Consider the following 20,417-nt stretch of genomic DNA (forward strand, 5'->3'; position numbering starts at 1 on the left):
CGCAGCACTGAATCCTCCAGGCAGAATGGCACTCCATAGAACATCCAGTCCCTTCCGCTGCTTCCAGCAGGCCTTCCCCAACTGCCCGAGACACTGCTCTACCCCTTTTCTCCAAGAAGAGGATCATCCCTTCTCCCCCAGCTCCCCAGACAGGGCAGTCCCAGAGCCCTCACAGACAGGAAGTTTGGAACCTGCCCACCTTCTTTCTGGTTTGCAGTTAAACCCTACTTCCTCCCACCCTGCCCTCCCTACCCTTAGAGGACAGCTGTGCCCCACCACCCATGCAACCCATGCATGCACTAAGTGGCCTCTGGATGGAAGAATGATTGGAAAGAGGCAGAATGGGCACACACATCAATCCAGCTGGTTTGACAAGTGACATTCTTGCAGGCAGATTCCTGCAGCAATGATACTGGGAGAAAGAAACCCAATGCTCTGCAATGCCTTTTCTCAGACCATCTACATGAAGATGTATGGATATACATCAACACACACGAATACTCCCACCCTGGCCTTTTCCTGTGCACGTGGTCATATGCCACATGTACCTTCTTTCCTCAGCTGAGGTCACAGCATGCATCCATTGCCATTCTAGGATGTTGGTCGCAACCTCTCTCTTGGGTTGGTTACATACCATGCGGTCCGGTCACCCAGGGAACCAACTCAGGTCTCCCCAAGTACAGGAAAAGCCTGACTGAGGAGTCATGGGGGGTGGGAGGTAAGGGGAATTGTTCATTTGTGCAAAATTCCAAAACAAAAGATGTTGCTTTCAATCTGTGAGCCTTCTTTGAGGGTCCTTATATCCTGGGGAGGAAGTGAGTGACAGTCATGATCGGGGACACTTTGCTGCCCCGCTTTACCCGTCCATATTTGCTCAGTGCGATGTAGGTCCCTCGGTACAGGTCTGACTCGTAGGCATTGTAATTGTTGGGCAGGAGGGTTTCTCTGAACTTGCATTCCTCTTGGAAGCTGGGCTGCAAAAGAAATGGGCAAATAACAGAGGCTCAGTTATAAATGAGGTGTAGTGGGCCCTCTACCGGGTACACCTCCCTTCCCTTCGTAAGATAGCCAGCAGGGAAACTGAGCCATTCTAGGCCATTCTAGGCCATTCTAGGCCAACCAAATCATGGGAGGGCACAAAGGAAGAGACTTCCAAGCTCTTTTGGACCGCTCTCATGTTCTCCTCTTCATGATAAGCAAATCAAGGCCCAGGGACATGGTTGGAGAAAGTCTGTGTCACATGGGGTGGATCTCCTGATTTTCAGTTCAGGGCACTTTCCACCAAGCACCTAGCCGATAACTTATTCCATCAGAGAAAGAACCATAAAAGGATATAATAGGCTTTTCCCAAGTCCACTGTGAGAGGTGGTCTAGTGGAATGGGTTTGGGACCCCAGGCTCTACTTAGTGGTTTTCTGCTTCCTAGTTGTGTGACCATGGGCAGTCTCCTCTCTCAGCCTTGGTTCCCTTTCCTGCAAGCTGTGTGTCTGGGGAGGAGGTGGGGGGGGGCAGTTAGAGGAGGAGTGGGGACATATGATTCACTAAGTCCTTTCCAGCGCTGTTGACTATGTTAAACCTTTCTTCTTTCCACTCGTTGCCCCCTCACTCCATCTTTCCCAGGTTTGCCACCCCTTAAAGATGCCCATTCTTGGTTTTGACTTTGAGCCCAGAAGATGCCTGGTGCCTCCTAGACATTCATGGCTCTCTAGAAAAGTTCAGGAACAGAGATGGTAAGGAGCAGTGATTTTTATGGAGAAGAGAACCAGGTTCCCTCTGTGGCAGGTGGTGCCATGGAGTCTGGGGCCAGTGCTAATTTGGTAGAGAAGCGTGTGGAGCACCTGTTCTGAAAATGAGCACTAAACTTCCTGCCACACATCAACAAGTTCATTCCCTATGCATCACCCACGCCCTCCTTTATTCCTAGAAAAGAAGGCCGTTCCTCCCCGGACTTGCAGGGCCAATGCCGAGGGAGGCTGGGGGGATTTTTGTGTTTTGTATAGGGAATGGCTCTGTAGAGTCTAGAGGAAGAGAGAGAGCAAGGTGAGAACCAGGAGGTCTGAGATCCAATCTTGAAAGAAACACAGAATGAAACAAAAAGAGAGGTGGGGTGTAATTTCTGACTCCTTCCTGCTGACTGAGGCCATTGGCTATAAAAAGCCCACTCAATGGCTGGCCGGCTGTGCCAAAGGTGTCATCTGACCTTCTCGTACTATGAGCACCCTGGGTTGGCTGGAGGCGGGGGATGGACCAGAGCCTCTTCCTGTTATGAACAGAGGGTGATGAGCTAGTTCCCTGGGCTCCCAGACACCCACAGCTCTTTGGACGCACCTCTCAGACAGCATGTGCAACAGTGTGTGATCCCTGGGGACAGCTTCTTCTTTCTCAATAGACTCCAAGTTCCCCGAGTCAAGGATTGTGTCTTGTCAGGTATGTGACCCTGAGTGGATGATGACTTAATAGGGATGCCAGGAGGACAAATGGACACCCATACATGACCGGCTCCTTCAATGTAGCATAAGAGTGAGCAAGGGTACAGCATGGTGTAAGGAAGGAACACCACACTCACCTTCTGCCCTTCACCTCTCACCCCTTTCCCCACTCAGGCATCCAGTTTATTGTTTACAAGGCACTTCTACATGTATTAATTTACTTGAGGTGAATGTGAAAGCTTTAGCCAGTCACACCAACTGGCTTCCTAATACCACACTAGGGAATTTGGGTTTTTACAACCTTTAGTTTCCTTTGTAAGGAAATTTGAGGTTATGCTGATGATGATTCACCTCTTACTTCATTCGCTATGTGAACTAGGGCAAGTGATTTAACCTTCTAAATCTCAGTTCTCTCATCTGTAAAGTGGGGGCATTTAGAATAATTATGTCATAGAATTGGAGCATTAATTGAAATAATGTACAGGAAGTCCATGGTGTAACACCTGACACATAGTAAAATATAAAAAAAAATTGGGGGTATCTGAGTGCCTCAGTCAGTTAAGCATCTGACTCTTGATTTCAGCTCAGGTCATGATCTCACAGTTCTTGAGATTAAGTCCCACATCAGGCTCTGTGCTGACAGCGTGGAGTCTGCTTGGGATTCTCTCTCTTCTTTTCTGCCCCTCTCTTGTTCACATGTGCTCTCTCCTCTCTTTCTCTCTCAAAATAAGTAAACCTTTAAAAAATTCTTATTACTATAATTATTCTCTATCATGAACTACTTTGCATTAAAAGCTCTAAAGGACTTTGTCTTACCCTGGATTGCTATTCCTGCAAAACCTGCTGTGGGTTATTGGACATTTCCACTTTTAAGCTCTGCAGTTATTGACTGAATGACTGGGAGAACTTGCATGAGAAGAACACAGAACTAGGATACACAGAGGCTGATGCTCTGGCACTGCTCTTTGGGGTCTCTCTGGGCCATGGCCTCTTTACCTGTGCATGAGAGGTAGAAGCAGCCACAGAAGCTGAGACCATTTGAGGGGCAAAGCTCTGAAGCAACACCACTAGGAGAATAGAATCTCAGGATTAACTGTAAAAGGTAAATGAGAAACGAAGCTACATTGATTAAAAGTCTGGTGAAGATTGATGAACAAAATACAGAGTCCAGAAGTAGATCCAAATATATAGCAATATAACATAAAAATGGATTTGAAATTAATATAGAAGTGGAGTTTCAAATCACTGGAGACAGCATGGTGTTGAAACAGCTGGGTAATATCTAATAACAATAATTAAAAATAATAATAAAATTTGACTTATCATTTTATTCCTTACGTTAAAATAAATTCTACAAGTAGCAAAGACCTAAATGTAAAAAAAAGAACCTCATGAGTCCAGAAAAAAATTTTTTTAAATAATCTTGAGTCAGGATGATCTTTTTGATCAGGGCACAAAAAACTAGATGCCATAAAAAAAGCAAAAGGAATACATTTGACTTCTGCCTGGAAAAAAATTACCTTAAACAAAACAAAAATGTAAATGGCAAACTCAGTTAAAAAATAGTTGCATTTGTGTCAGAGTGCATTTTGTTACTATATTCAGGACCCTTGGACAGTGTTTATGAACAGACCATTCACAGAAAAGGAAATACAACTAGCATATGGACATGAGAAAATACGCCTAATGAGAGAAATGTAAGTCCTAACAGTGAGACCACATTTTTAATTGTTTGATTAAAAGAAATCAGATTTTTGGGCACCTGGGTGGCTCAGTCAGTTAAGTGTCTGACTTCAGCTCAGGTTATGATCTCACGGTTTGTGAGTTCAAGCCTCTTGTCAGGCTCTGTGCTGTCAGTACAGAGCCCACTTCTGGTCATCTGTGCCCCCCTCTCTCTGCCTCTCTTCTGTGAACACACTCTCTCTCTCAAAAATAAATAAACATTAAAAAAGAAATCAGATGTTTGATAATATTCTTTCATTGGTGAATGCATGAAGACTAGGAATTCTCATTTAATGTCTGTGGGTGTGTATATTGTTATAACCTCTATAAAGAGAAATTTGACAATATCTACAACAATGAAAAAGGAATATAGCTTTGATTAGTAATTCCACTTGTAGGAATGTATCTAACTAGCACACTCCCACTCATGTACAAGAGTTACTCACTGCAGCATTATTTATAATAGTAAAAGACCCAAAACAACAAAGTGTCTATTTGGAGGGGAGTAGTTAATTCAATTATGGCAGATCTACACAACTGAATGCTATTAAGCCATGAAAAAATATGAAACCTTTGTGGGCACTGACTTGAAATGGTCTCAAAGACATACTGTTAAGTGATGAAGCAAGGTTCAAAACGATGTGTAGTATGCTTCTATTTGTGTGACCTTTAAAATAACAGTGAGGGTGTACACAGAGGGACACAGGGTCTTCCTGGGATGATACATAAAGAGCCAGGACAACATCTTTGTCTGGGGAGGTACTAGTGGCTTCAAAGAGCATGAGAAAGAGACTAAATTCCCATGGCATATTCTTTTACACCTTTCTCCCCACCTTAAACCGTGTTCATGCATTACCTAGTCATCTAAGTAGATTATTTAAAGTGGGAAAGAAATTCAGGATACAAGTTGAGCCAGGAAGTGGAATAAGAAAACATTTATATATAAAAAAAAAGAAAAGAAAACATTTATATCAAAAACGTGTGGTCCCCCTGTGTCCTGGTAGTCCTAGCCCCTGCCACCTGCCACTTTTCCCTCTGTTCTAACTTGTACATCCCTGGAGAGCAACCTGCCCTCAGTCTCCAGAATTCATTTCTGATCTAGATGGTGGTTAAGGGAGAGGATTTGCGTGTGGTTTGCAAACTCTAGAGAGGAAATCAAACCTTGGGGCTGAGGGTGCGAGGGAGAGGAAGGAAAGGAAGAGGAACTGAATGATTCGGCAAGAAATTCTGAGAGCATCTGCCCAAATCCTCCATTCTAGAACATGTCCAATTTAAGAATCCAGCCTTTCACAGTGTCTGGGTCCCCTCAAACATTGGTTAAATGTGTATCCTGGTGGTTGTACACATTGTGCCTTGTTCTCCGCTCATTGCATTTTGATTATTCAAATTTCCTGCCCTTTAAAACAATTTTTCCCACTTTTGTTTCTGTCCATTTGGTTCCTTTTCTCTAGCCTTGCTCATATTCCTGGCCTTCCCCAGAACTGGGTACAAATCTAAAGTGGAAAAAGAGAAGTGGATGAAGTTTGCTTTCAAAGCTCTGTCTTTCCTTTGCCTGTCTCTTTCTGTACCCCTCTGCCCTGTCCTTGGGGTTCAGGTGGCAGGAGGCCAAGACCATTTCCCCGAACCCTTTGAAGCAGCTGATGCTTCAGGCCAGTGGGTATTCCCGCTGCCCAGACTGATGCCTGAGCTGGTATCCAGACCCAGCCTCTTAATCCACGTCTACTGCATCCTGAGCCCGGTTCTCATGACCCAAGAGTGGTGACTCCTCAGCTCTGGTGAGAAAAGCACTCATGTCAAGTGAGCGTCATGTTAATAAAAGCAGCTACCATATATTATTACTTGAACAAATGAAAATAATTCCACCAGATCACATTTCCTGGGTTTGCCGGGGCTCAGGCCCCAGTGTGACAACGTCTTAAATTCCATGTAGGTCTAATCAGACTTATGTGGAACCAAACTCCAAAGCGATCGGCTCTTACCATGGAGAAGGGCATTTTGCAGAGGGGCTTTGCAGAGGGCTGTTCCAGCCTGTGACCTCTGGCAGAAATGCCCCATGCGGTCTGGGCTGGATGAGACATCCATCCTCTTGTCTTCGGGCAGAGCTAAGTCACCCGGACTGGTGGAAGTGGATGCGTGTCTTTAAAGCTCTTCCTCCCAGGGCTAACCCAGAGCCACTTGCTTCTTCTATTCCTCCTGGTTTGTGAGTGTGCATGGAAGGGGCAAGGGTGGGTGGTGTTTAAGGAGGTGGGAAATGGAGAGAAAAAAAAAAGACTCTTTTTCCTAAGACCCTTTCCTCCTGCAGCCTCTGTTTCTTTTTCTGTCCTTAGCTGAAATGGAGAAATAGATAACATCTCTCAGCTCCAAGAGGTCTGTATATTGTAACCCCCTTTCCTAACACACAATGGCATTGTCGATTTAGATGTGTTTGAAAAGCTTTTCAGCAGGCATGACTTTCTTGTCAATCCTGTGCAGCTCCTTGTAGCAGGCAGGCCGTGTGTCGGGGAGAGTTGTCTTCAGGGTTCTCGGGTCCCATCCCCCAGTACTTCTACCCAGCAGGTGCTAACACATCCCCTCAGGAATCTGTTCTCTGCTGGATGAGCTTTGCTGCCAGCTGAATGAAGGCATGGCTTGGTCCTCCCCTCTCCCAATGTAATGCCCCACAGAATAAGCAAAGGCCTTGATGGATGAAACAAATACTGTGTTCTCTGCACATTGTCATACTACTATTGATTAAAAGGATGTAGATGCAGTTATAAATAGTAAAACTAAAATCATTTAAAAGCATTACTGAATTCCTACTAGCTTTTTGTCAGTATGCATTTTTTTCTTGGCCAAGGGATTCTTGTAGAGAGTGCCCAAGCCGACCACCAATCGTTAAGTGGGGTTCCTTGATTTTTTTCAATTTTATTTTATTTTATTTATTTTTTTTTTAATTTTTATTTATTTAAATTTTTTTTTCAACGTTTTTTATTCATTCCTGGGACAGAGAGAGACAGAGCATGAACGGGGTAGGGGCAGAGAGAGAGGGAGACACAGAATCGGAAACAGGCTCCAGGCTCCGAGCCATCAGCCCAGAGCCTGACGCGGGGCTCGAACTCACGGACCGCGAGATCGTGACCTGGCTGAAGCCGGACGCTTAACCGACTGCGCCACCCAGGCGCCCCTTTTTCAATTTTATTTTTAAAAGCATTAAGGACATTGGAATTCACTGATTTCTGCCTCTGTCTACATGGAGAGAGCAGAGGTCCAGGCCCAGAGAAGGCCAGGGATTTTGCCCCACATTTAAGCAGGTAGTGGAGGGTAGGTGGGGCAGGAGCTGGAATTTGGGTCCCAATCTGTACATGAGATGCACTTCTTCTGTGGGTTTCAAGAGCCTTACCTGCAGAGCCCTGAGGCAGGTCTGCACACAGCACTGATTGTGTGAATTTAGAGACCTAGTGTCCCATCTGTGAAGGGAGGATAAAGACCACATGCCCCTTCCAGGGCTGCTAGGGGATAATGCTTGGAAAGTACTCCGCAAGATGCCTTACAAACAGTAGGTGCTCAATACCAGGACGGCTATTTATATTGTCTCAGCTGGGAATAGGCATCCTGCCATGGGGCTCTGCGCCCCTCTTTCCTAGAAGTGAGACATGCAGGAAGTCACTTTTCCTAGGTGGGTTTTCTCAGCTCTTCTTCTCTGGCCATGAGTAGTCTCCTGTCCCCACCCCGTGCAAGGGTCCCCTCCCCCCATGAGAAATCTCATTTAGCTGCAGGCGGTAGCAGCTGAGCCTGGGGAGATGAGGCAGCTCTAGGGGCTTAAGGGAAATAGTGTGAATGAAATCATCACCCAGCGGGAGTCTTCCTGGCTCCGGGGATCAGTTGGCAATTGTTTTTTTAGACTGTGATAACAGGCCCCTGAGGGGCAGCGGGAGGGGGTAGAGGTGGTTTGGAAGCATCTGGGGCACAGCCACACAAAGCATCAATTGTCCAAGCTTGGGGCATAGTTGGGCCACACTCCTGGGTCCAGCCCCACTCTCCTACACAAGCCTGCCCAGCCCTGGGCTCCAGGGAGGACAACCTCCCACCTTAGAGAAGGTGCTCCCGGACTCAGTGCTCCTGGGGTGTGGGAGGGGGAGGGCAGAGTGTGCAGAATGAGCAAGCCTTCCCTCAGGACAGCCCCCCTTTTCCCTGGACTCTCTCATTTCGTGAACCCTCCAGCTCAGGGGCCCACCTGACCCCCTTTGAAGTCATGTGCCCCTGAGGGAGGGGTGCAGGGGTGTCTCCAACATGAGGAGTCAGTTCACACTTACTTATGGAAGGTGGCTCCTTCCCATTTGCTACTCCATGCTTTACCCCTGTGCAGTGCCTCTGACTGTGATTAAAGCTCTGATTTTTGAATGTCATATAGGTTCTCTTACCGGGGTAATGGATTTCTAGTTGGAAGTGGGTACATTTTCCTATATTTGTGCCCTCTCCTTGCCTCAAAGTTGAAAGTCCTTCTGGTAATGCTTTCTGCACTCTGTCCTTCCTTCCAGGAGATCTACCTGCTAAATGGTCCCTTGCAGAGGGTGCCTTAGTCAACAACCCCAGTTCCTGGCTCTCCAATCGGCGGGATCCCAGGCACGGTGCAGGCTGGCGAGTAAGGGCTTTTTGGAAAGACTATTTCCACAAGGAGGGGCCCTGCTTCACCCAAACCTAGGCTGGCCCCAGGCTGGCTCCTATCTTCTCCAGCACCTTTGCACAGAGTGATGTCTGAGAAAGAAAGGGGATGTCTGAGGATTCCAAACCTCATGCTGGGTTTCACCTGCCCTGCCCTCCAAAGGCTGTGTGGCCTGGTGGTCCCAAACCTGCCTGTGCTACAGAAACACCAGAGAAGCTTAAAAACAACAACAACAACAACAAACAAGCAAACAAACAAACTGATCTTTGGTCCTCCATCCCAGCCCTGCCAAATAAGCATCTCTGATGGAGGTCCCTGCAAATCTGTACTTTTAACAAGCTGCCAAGGTGATGGGATGCAAAATGTCCCACACATGTCACTTCTAGGAAAGAAGGGTGCAGAACCTCATGGCAGGGTGCCTCGCCGCATCAGCTGATATGATAGCTGCTCAGTATTGAGTACTTACTGTCTGCAGGGCACCCTGTGGAGTGCTTTCCAAGCATTATCTCCCGGCAGCCCTGGGAGGCGCATGTAACTTTATCCTCCCTTTACAGATGGGACACTGGGTTCCTGAGGTCTCCTGTCCTGTCAGGGCAGTGTGCAGACCTGCCTCAGGGCTCTGCAGGTAATGCACTTCACGGCTCTGCAGAAGTGCCCTTGGTGAACAGACCAGGGACTGAATTCTGGTTCAGGGTACCACCTAGCCTAGGGCTATTCCTCTTACTTCCAACGCCCACTTTTAATCCACGCCTTGTCTCCTTGACTAAAGGTCACAGGGAGGGACACCTGCGTGGCTCAGTTGGTTATGCATCCAGCTCTTGTTTTGGGCTCAGGTCATGATCTCATGGTTCGTGGGTTATAGCCCTGCATCGGGCTCCTTGCTAATGGTGCAGAGCTTCCTTGGGATTTTCTCTCTCTCTGTCCCTTCCCCCACTTGCTCTCTCTCCCTTTCTGTCTCTCTCAAAAATAAGTAAGTAAACTTAAAGATCACAGGGAAGAGACCACCTGAGCTCCCCTTTGGGTATGTAATAGGCCTCTCGTGTAGGTATAGCCTCGCCAGAACCAGGCACCAATCCCAGATCTCTGCTCACTTCCTGGTGCTCAGTCTGCCTCCAAGGAGAGGTAGAAGAGCACTCCACGCCCTCCCCATAAATAACTCTGGTATTCCTTCACAATTGCTCAGAGGTCTACCTTTTTATCCTTCTAATTTCTGTCGAAAGAACTCCCAGTGTCTTCAACTTCATAAGGATGTTGTTCCCCCCCACCCCCCGCCGTAGTTTTGGAATAAGCCAAATCATAGGAGGAGAGACCCAGGACTCCGGGGGTCAATAAAAGCAGAGGTTTTAGTAAATGCACTTAGAAGCCAACTAGGTTAACCAAAGGGCCGGCATTCACCTTCCCAGGGTGATCTGTGATGGGGAGCGGGCTGGAGGTTGGGTTCCAGTCCAGAGGGTGGAATAAGAGGATGTTTCTCCATCCTACAGGATCAGGGGTCAGAGGGCTTAAAACCATAGAGTAAAACTTCAAGTTCCTTCGTCTCTCCTCCTCATACTGCGCGCTAGATGGGGTACCTCTCGGGGTCATGGGGAACAGCACCCGGACTGAAAGACAGGCTTGCTTCTCCAGACCTCTCCAGTTCAGGGGGTCAAACCCGACCGTAAGGCTGGGTGACAGCTTTATGCCAGGGTGCAGGTCTCCTTCAGAACCAGCAGCCTCCTGACCTACGGTTCCTATTTAATATTACAAAGGCTGGAAGGCTCAGGAAAACATGGTCCAAAGCAGAAGCCAGTTAATCGCGAAGCACATGAAACACATGAAGCATGAGCTCACATGCTTCCTTCTTATTCTAGACAAATATTCACTTATTTATGCAAGCTTTTGTAGCATTTTCTTCAACTGTGTAAGCTGTAGCCCTCAAATAGCCTGGACGTCCCCCAGCCCAGTGGACTCACCGTTGTGTATAATCTCCCTTTACTGTTCATGGCAACGAAGAGGGCACTCTTCACTCCAAAGAGACTCACCACACCCCGCTCCACTGTGGAAATCTCCAGCAGGCCTGACAAAGAAAGGGAGGCCAGGTTACCCAAGGCTTGTGCAGGGCTCAGCGGGACATCAATCTAGAGGCGACACTACAAGGGCACCTCAGCCCATCCCCCAGCTCCTAGAAAGCCAGACCCTTCATCACCTCTATCCCTGATCTCACTTTGGACTCGGCAAGTCCTGCCACTTTACTGTCAAAGATCCACTTCCGCTGGGGAAGTTCTGACATCGGGGTCAGGGATTGCAGCCATATCTACATGAGATTAGCTTTTACAGACTTCACATGAAGTCCTTGCCTGGGGTAGAAACATGAATGCTAATTAGCTTTTTAATAAAGTAGATACTCTCCATGCTTCAACAAATTTCAGCTCATCTAATCTTGCAAACACTGCAGGCACACGGAAGACTGAAGGCTTGTGTGGATCCTGCAGCCCCCAACCCCTCTTGGATGCGGGAATGCACCTATGCAGCAACCCACCAACTTGCAGGACAAGGACCTGGGGACGGAGAGGGCAGGTGGAAATAAAGGGAAAGATGCGCTTCAGTGAGAAATTTTGCAAAATACTTCCTTTCCTTCTTAAAGAGGGAAGCTAAATAAAAATGAGCTTAAGTCGAATCTGGTCCAAAAACCCTTACTTATTTTCACCACTCTTGCCTTAAGGCTTCCTGGCTGGTTCCAGGTGGTCTTATATGGGCACAGATGTGCCTTTAACACTGAAGTAATGGATGCCACGGGGGCTCTGTGGGGTGATGGCAAAGGACACCAGAATGCCTGGACCTCAGCATATTAAGCCTGCACCCAGGCAGGGTCAAAGTCAGTCTGGGGGAGGTGGCTCTGCTTATAAGATTCCAAATAGAGAATATGACTTCTGTCTCCTTTATAATAGGCCCCATGCACCAGAGCAAGTCCCCTTCATCTTTTAGCCTTGCTTGCACCCAAGCCCCCAGCTTCCCAACTAGCTGCAGCTTGCACTCACTGTAGGGGTTCTCCTCGTGGGTCCCGCTGATCCGGCCGTCGGGGGGCACCTGGAGGTGAAAGCCGATGCCCACGTTGCAGTAGAGCCTCCTCTGCCGCTTGATCCCCACCAAGTAGCCACTCTCCCAATTCACTCCGGCAATCTCTCCAGCTAGCCCAGCTCGAGACCTTGACAGCAGGGTGCCCCAGCCCCTGGAGTCCAGCAGCGTGCTGTTGGTGCGGGTGCCTGCAGGCGAGGGCACCACCATGCCCACTAGGACGCCTAGGAAGACAAGAGCCCACAGCGTGCCCTGAAGACGTCCTGCTCCCCGGGACATAGTGATGAACAGCCTCTGTCCCAGGGCCATCCACCTTGCCTCTCAGGCACGTGGTCAGAATTAATGGCCCTAAAAATACCGCCCTTCTTGTTTTTCTCCCCTCAGCATGGCGGCAGGGGCTTATTTTTGGAAGGCAGATGAAGGCTGCTGACATGAAACCAAAGCCTGCTTTGGGCACTCGGGTCGGGAGCAGAGGGACCCAGGCTGAGCCGTGGCTGGTAGGGACCATGGCTTGGGGACGGTGTCTAACTCGCCCGCTTGCTCCGTCCCGAGTCGATTATATTTGATTTGACCTATCTTTATAGTTCAGCAGCCTGGCCCTCCCCTCCACCCATCATCACCCTGACGTCAACTGGCCCAGCTCACTTATCCAAGGCTGTAACATTAATCTGCTCCTGGGCCTGGCTGCCTCCCCAGACCCCCATCACCCTCCCCACACCCCAGGGATTCTGGGAGCCACTGTCATTCCAGCTATGAGGCAGGAATGAAGTGAGCAGGGAGCATCTCTGAGGGAGGGAGGACTTGGCTGGGGGCCCAGGGGAAGAGGGAGGTAAGAGGCCACCCACAACCCAAACTGGGCAAAAGTTCTTGGCCTGGCAGTGCTGGCTTCCTTGTTTAGAGGGCAAAGGGTAAAGATAGTGGTAGGGAAAAGCTTGGTGTCAGATGATGACAGTGGCCTATGAGCTACCCTAGAGACCTTTTCATGGAAAGAGTTCATGGTTGAGGGCAAAGTAGGCTCAGGGGACACTGAAAAGCTGATCCCTTTTAACAGGAGAGAACAGAGATTCAGTGGTGAGGGGTGGGGAGGTGGTCCCTAGGATTGTTGAGGAAGAGAGGGCTAGGGTCACGCTTCTGCTCGCTGTTCTGGCCATGGCGTTCACCCAGCCAACGGGGTGGAAGTTGTGCTGGCCCCCAACAAAGCCCACTGGCCATTTTCCTACCTGGGCTCATCCTTGGCATCTGACTATTATTATTCCCATTTTGTAGAGAACTTAAGGGACTTGCCAGAACTTGTAAGCCAGAACCTAGAAAATTGGCTTAAATCCAAAGGCTATGCTTTTAACCCCTGCACGATTGCCTATAGTAGAAGTGAGATTACCTGGCTGGGGCCCACAGAGTCTAGTGAGCTCATTCTATGCTAAGAGTACATCATGGAATTATTTCAATAGCACAAAAGGATTCCCCTTCCCACACAGGCTGGAGGTTACAGGCAGCCTGGGGAAACCTCCTAGGATGAGTCTCACTGCCTAGGGACTCTTCTCAGACACCATTCCTCCCCTCTGCTTCCAAGCCTCCTGCTCGGGTCTGGGCTCAAGTCTCCAGTCTCTACTTCTCCCTGCCTTCTGCCTTGCTGCCTCATTCATTTGAACTGATGCTTTGGTTAGAATTTCCATCAAGCCGTGCATTTCAGTTTTGCCCTAGATATGTTCTCTCATATCCCTGGAAGCCCTAACATCTTCTGCCATTATCCTCTGCAGGTAAAATTAATGGGGAGGGATATATGCACCCCTGCTTAGGATCACCCTCACCATCAGGCCCCCCAGCTTCCCAACCATCCTTCCCCTCCCTGTCACCTCCATTGCCTTGTTCCCAGCCTTACAATCACCAGCACCCCCCTCTCCTACAATAAGGAATGGCTGGCACCTGTGGCACAGATTGAGCCTACTATGTAGGCCTTTGTTGGAAAATTATACAAAAAAAAATCTCTGCAAAGTAGGAGAATCGTGAATAATCCAAAGACAAAATAAAATTACCTCCACCTGGATCTCCAGCTTGATTTCATAAATTTAAGTTTTCATATACATAACAGCAGTGGAGATGCTCTCTTAATGGTGTTCAGTTTGGAACATTGTATTAATCATGCTTGCGGTAGGGAAGAGGCATCCAAGAAGCATGCAAGATGGTAAGAAGTTAGTCTGAAATGAACTCTTGCCTTGGATACTTGGGGATGTGCTCATCGCCCTCACTGTGGGATTCTTCTTGGAACCTATCCACTTTAGGGTTGCCTCAGAGGAGAGTCTAAGCTATAATAAGGTCAATACTATATATCAGTGGTAGATCTCTTTAGATCCACCTTTTCTCAGATTCTTCTCTGTGCAGAGATTGTGGGTGGTGTCTTATAAAGCAATGGGCTTTTGGATGGAAGACACCTGAATTTGAATCCCGACTCCACTATTTATTAGCTTTGTGACATTGCAAAAATTTTTGAACCTCATTATTTTCATTTGCAGAATGAGATCATTACTTCATAAGACTGTTATAGGCATTAGCAATTATATATGCAAAGGGCCCAGTGCAAAGCACAATATAGCTCTCCCTCAGTCCTTTATCTGAAATATATTGGAAATCTATCACCCAATTAAGGGAGGACAAGCTTAAAGTGAGAAGGACTCTGTCTCATCTCAAGGGGTGGGAGAGAGACATGGGCTTCCAGTTCTTAATTCCCAACCACCAGAGCATATGTTGTGATGGCTGTTAACATATGTAGAAGCAGGCAGTCTAGATTCCTAAAATATTCTGAAAACCAGTAATAGCATTGGTATCGTCCCTGTTAAATATAAAACTTAAGTAATTCATTCTATTAAAAAGCCTGAGTCTTATTTTTATCGGGTGATGTGATGAGGCCCTGTTCTAAATGCGCCTCCTGGGCCTGTCTCTATAGCAACTCCACTGTGCTCATATATCCATATATTTCTCCTGAAGGCTAATTAAGTTGACAACTGCTAGGGCTTCTTGGTTTACCAGATTTGCACTTGACCCTTCTCCTGGGGCTTAGGGACCCCTATGGATGTGAAGTGATAGAGAAAAGAGTAACAGGTGGAGGAGGCCTCTCTGTGGACCCCTCTTTCACATAGTTGCCCAGCAGCCTTTGCGGTTGTCAATCACTCTCTCTGGATGAGCCAAGAGTTAGTGGAGGTGAGTAGGAAAAAATGTTAATGTCTGTCTCCTTCCATGACAGGGTCTTTGTCCCTGAGTGGGGTACCACATTATGTAGATAGCTCAAGTTTGGCACATCACCTGCACCGTGGGACCACCTCTGTAACACCAAGTGGGTTGTTTCTATGACTTCTGTTTATGACATATTAAAACTCAAACACCTCAGAGTGACCATAGGGGTCATGTAGATTGTGAACAGCAGTGTCCATTTGTATCTTTCATATTTGGTTTTGAAAAAGTGATATTAGCCTTTTTCTATAGATAATCTGGAAAATACAGAAGATGATAAGGTAGAAAATAAAATAACTCTTTGTGCTTAGTGTCTTTATAGATTTAGTCTCGGTCTTCCTTTGAGCTACATTGGCACAGAGGCCTGGCCACCTCCCTTTGCCTCTCCCTCCTTCTTGCTCAGACAGGCACCTGTGTGTAAAACACACCTGTGCCTGGTGGTTAGGGGTCGAGTGTGCTCAACAGACTTGGGTGTGACCTGGGCGTGTGCAGAGGGGAGGGATTAAGCAGAGCCCCTACCTTGGAGCTGAGGGAAAGGGGTATTTGGGCTCATAAAGCTTACTTCAGGTGGGAGGATTCAAGAGAAAAAGTTTGACCAGAACAAAGATCCTCAACTTCTGCGGGTAGGAGTCCCATGTGGTCCCGCTAGCTTGTCCGTGGAGGAGTCATACTTTGTTCTTTCCTAGTGGAAGTCAACTTTCCCCAGGCCTCACCCACATAAGTGGGGATCCATTAGCATGATCCAAATTTCCTGAGTTTTTGCCTCTACCAGCTCATGTGGGGAGGGACTTCACCTTACTATAAATTGTCCCCGAGTTATTTCTGGAGCTCCCCAGCATGCCTCACACGTGTTTGTGAGTACGTGACCCTGCTCCTGCCCGGGACTGCCGCAGGGCATCTGCATGGACCACCCTGTCCATCAGCCTTCCGCCTCCCCCTGGCAGCCATGGCTGTGACATTTCTCACTTCAGCTTACCACCTGAAGGCCGGAGAGGAAGCTTCTTCATGTTCTGTTTCAAAGGAGGAACGAGCATCTTAGTCCCCCTTCTTTATACTTCTACTCATTAAAGGGTACTACTTGTCCCCTGGTGGTTTATTCCTTTCAATTTTATTTTCAGATTCCCTGCCTGCAGAGGATTCAGTCTTTGTTATGGGACAAGCTTATCCAGTTCGGTTCTTTTTTCCTTCTGGATGGAGCCTCCTCAGGCTTCAGACAAGTAGACTTCTGCTGGGGCCTGCCCACCGGTGGTCCAGATGTGTCTGAATCACCACCTAAGTTCACAGGGGAGACCCTGCTCCACTCCCTGCAGCCCCTTTCTTGGGGAGCGAGGGAGGCCTGGATGCTCGGTTTTGTGGCTTAATTGTTGGAGGATTTGCAGAGTCTGCTGGGAGGAGGTTATGTCTTCCTCTCTACCCCAGAAATTATCTTTTTGATCTATCCTTCAAGCTGAGCCCCCATCTTGCTGTGACTCAGTGTGCTTTCCTGTCTCCTGGCTCTCTGTCGTTCTTTTCTCAGTCTCTCCTGCTCTCTCTCCAGCCCTACTCTCTAGCCTCCCTCCTCTGCTTACTATTCTTCACCATATGCACAAGCCTAGAGGTCTAGCCAACTGCCAAGGAGGCAGCACCTCAGGTCTGGCTGACCACTATGGCAGCACATCTCAGCTGAATTTGCAAAGGGGCAGAGGAGTCAGATAACTTTCTGGAGCCTCAGAACGTAAGGGATTTTGGCTCTGCTCAGACTTTTGCGGTTTCTCAGATTTGCCTTTCATGATCATCATCTAATAATACCTACTGCGTGCTGAGGCGGGCATGCTCTCTGCCAGCCACCATGCAGAGTTATGTAAAAGACTCAGCCCTCAGTGGCAGGCTCCCCAGTGTGGCACGACAGGCCCTTGGTGTCTGACCTCTGCCGGCCTCTCCGGCTTTATCTCCTGCCTCTCCTTCTCTGGGGATTTTTGCTTCATGAACCCCACATGGCCTGCTGTTCTCAGGCACACTCTGTGCTGGTTCTGCCTCCCTGTCTTTGCTCTGACTGCCCTCTCTGCCTGGCAAATTGCTTCCCATCTTTAAGGACTCAGCTTAAATGTCACCTCCGGAAGCAATCCCCAGCAACCTTCCACCTGTCTCCAGGCTGGACATGGTGCCACCGTCTCTGCTGCCTGCCCCATCCTCACCTTGTTAATGTTTTGTACATACCTCTGTCACTGCCCGGGTCAATATCATAATAATTTTGACAAGGAGATCACACTGAGAGTGGAATCCTTGGGGCAGCAATGGTGCCTTACTGGTTTCTGTATATTCAGAACCAAACACAGTGCCTGCTACATAATAAATATTATAAAATGTCTGAATACATGTTGTTGAATTCAAGGCTTTGAATCCATGGATTTTACTAGGCAAGCGATTCTTGAACAAGGGCTCAGCCCTCTGTGGAGGGGTGATCAGAATTTTGGTGGGGGTGGGGCATAGTCATTAAAAAAAAAACCCACTTTCAATATTACTATTTGCATTTTGTCATAAAAAAAAAAGCAGTTACTCTGGAGACTTCTGCTTCTGCCGTTTCTCAGGAAACTTGTACTGGACTTGTGCTCCCATTGTAGACTGTGAGAAAACTGGCAAATGGGTGAAACAATTATTTTTGGACATGGGTAACAGGCAACATGGGACTGTGATCTCTGGAAGAAAGGGAACAAATGAGATGGATTCTAGCATCACCTTTTCCTTCTCCCTGGAGACACTTCCCAGGCCACAGGGAAGGAAAGCAGAACTCAAGCAGAGCCCAGAGATCAGAGTGAGGATGCAGAGACCAGTGTTTGAGGGACACTGAGGCAGCAAGAACTTGCAGGGTAGAGCACAAAAAAAAAAAAAAAAAAGAGGGAATGCATAGAGAAAGAGCTCCAGAAATCTGGATGTGTTTGCCCTTAAGACTGTTGCTCAATACGAAGCCATACAAATGTAGGATGAGCACTATCAGAATGTTGCAAGGTGGGCAATTTCCAGAGCTCACACAACTCTTTGTGTTCAGACCAGCCAGAGTAGAGAGAACTAGATTTTCTCAGTAGAGAGCATTCAGTAGAGACCCCAGAAGAGGCCCCTACTAATATGGATAATTAAACCCTGGAATAAGGTGCTGGGCACCCTCTCCCCAACATTTTCAGGATTTCTACTTCTGGCTAAAATGCACTAACAGGTACTGGATTTACCCTCCTGTTCAAAATAACTAAGAAACTGGAAAAGATACATCAAACAACAGTTTTCCAGACATTAGATATCAGGATATAAACAGCAATGATCCCTGAGAAATGAGAAATTAACAAAGTGAATGCTACGATTGTCCAGTTTACTCCCTTAAGAGAATTCTCAAGCATGGCTCAGGGAGAAGAAAACTAGGTGGAGCCTGTAAACACCTTGAATTGAAGAAATGAAGCTGACTGAGGGAGACTAAGTTAGAGTTTACAGGGCAGAGTAGCAGGCAAGAGAGAGAGATGTACAGAGAGAGAACTCAGAGATATGCAGAGGGGCAATCCCCTGGAGTGGTCATCTGGGTACAGATTAGCACAAGTGTAAGCTCCCTGAGGCTGGGGAGAGAGCTACCCAAAAGGATTGAGACAATAGTACTTGGTACTCACCTCGGAATGGAGACAGTGCTAGTTCCTACCAGACAGATGAAAAAATATAGTCATTCATGGGACATTAGTTTGAGTACTCACAAGGGTCTTACCTTAATAGCAGAGAATAGTTATTTCAAACCAAATGTTGCTCTGGTCCCACCTAACAAATACTAAAAGAAAAACTCAAAAGGATCAATCTGTTTTCAAGTAACTTAAATTCACTCCAAGAAAAAGCTCAAGAATATTCATAAAAACAGAAGAACCTGCAGACTCCAACAGGGTAAATTTCACATGTCTGGCATATAATAAAACATGACAAGTCATACAGAGAAGCAGGATAATATGAGCCATTGAAAGAAGAAAAACTTAAAAAGTAGAAACTGATCCATGACTGACCTAAATGTTAGCATTATTAGACAAGGACATTAGCACAGTTATCGTAATTGTATTTTATATGCTCAAAAAGCTAGAGGAAGATTAAACATGGTAAGTAGAGACACAGATGATATAAAAATGACCCAGATGGAACTTCTAGAGATGAAAACCAGAGTGCCTGAAATGGGAAACACACTGGATGGGATACATGACAGATTAGACACTGCAGAAGAAAATATTAGTAAAATCAAAAACATAACAATAGATATTACCCAGACTGAATCACAGAGAGAAAAAATTAATTCAAAATGTGCAGAGCACCATTCAAGCAACCTAATGTGTAATTACACATTACCTAATGTGTAATTGGAGTCTCTGATAAAAAGGAAGGACCAAAAAAATTTGAGGAAATAATGGCTGAAAAATTTCCATATTTGAGGAGAACTATGAAGTCAGATCCAAGAAGCTCAAGAAATCACAAGCACAAGAAATACAAAGAAAACTAAAACACAGTCATAATCAAATTAAAAAAAAAACAGAAAAATTTAAAAACAACCAAAGTAAAAAACACTTATTATGTACAGAGAAATAAAGGTAAGGATAACAGCAGATTTTTTGGTAGGAAATACTGCAAATAAGAAGATGGTAAGCCAACATCTTTAAAATACTGAAAGAAAATTCTGTCAATGTAGAATTTTATATTCAGCAAAATATCTTTTTTGTTTTGTTTTATTTTATTTTATTTTTATTAATTTTTTAATGTTTATTTTTGAGAGTTAGAAAGACAGACTGTGAGCAGGGGAGGGGCAGAGAGAGAGAGAGGAAGACATGGAATCCGAAGGAGGCTCCAGGCTCTGAGCTGTCAGTACAGAGCCTGATGCGGGGCTCGAACTCACCAACCATGAGATCATGACCTGAGCCGAAGTTGGATGCTTAACCAACTGAGTCACCCAAGTGACCCATCATTTTTATTTTATTTTATTTTTTAAAATGTTTATTTATTTTGGTAGAGAGAGCACACAAGAGTGGTGGGGGGGGGGGCAGAGAGAGAGAGATGAAGAAAGAGAATCCTAAGCAGGCTCTGTGCTGTCAGTGCAAAGCATAACGTGGGACTTGATCTAAAACTGCAAGATCATGACCTGAGCTGAAATCAAGAGTCAGACACTTAGCCAACTGAGCCACCCAGGTGCCCCCAAAATATCTTTTTTTTAAGACAAAATACCATTATTTTCAGCCAACAAAGGCCAAAAGAATTTATTGCTAGCAGACTCATGCTACAAGAAATGTTAAAAGAAGCCCTTATGGAAGAGTGAAAATGATACCAGATGGAGGTATGCATCTACCTAAAGGAAGGAAGAAC

General features: G+C 46.7%; 1 protein-coding gene across 1 annotated transcript; it reads right to left on the bottom strand.

The window, feature by feature from the left end:
• Positions 1–417: 417 nt before the first annotated feature.
• On the bottom strand, positions 418–12,177 carry FGF6 (fibroblast growth factor 6). The gene is made up of 3 exons (XM_049624928.1): positions 11,810–12,177; positions 10,745–10,848; positions 418–974 (listed from the first exon to the last, which is right to left on the bottom strand). Exons 1-3 carry the CDS (start codon positions 12,153–12,155, stop codon positions 798–800), a joined length of 627 nt encoding a protein of 208 aa, XP_049480885.1. The 5' UTR covers positions 12,156–12,177; the 3' UTR covers positions 418–797.
• Positions 12,178–20,417: the final 8,240 nt, after the last annotated feature.

The sequence above is a fragment of the Panthera uncia genome, chromosome B4 (assembly GCF_023721935.1).
Source record: "Panthera uncia isolate 11264 chromosome B4, Puncia_PCG_1.0, whole genome shotgun sequence".
Lineage (NCBI taxonomy): Eukaryota > Metazoa > Chordata > Mammalia > Carnivora > Felidae > Panthera > Panthera uncia.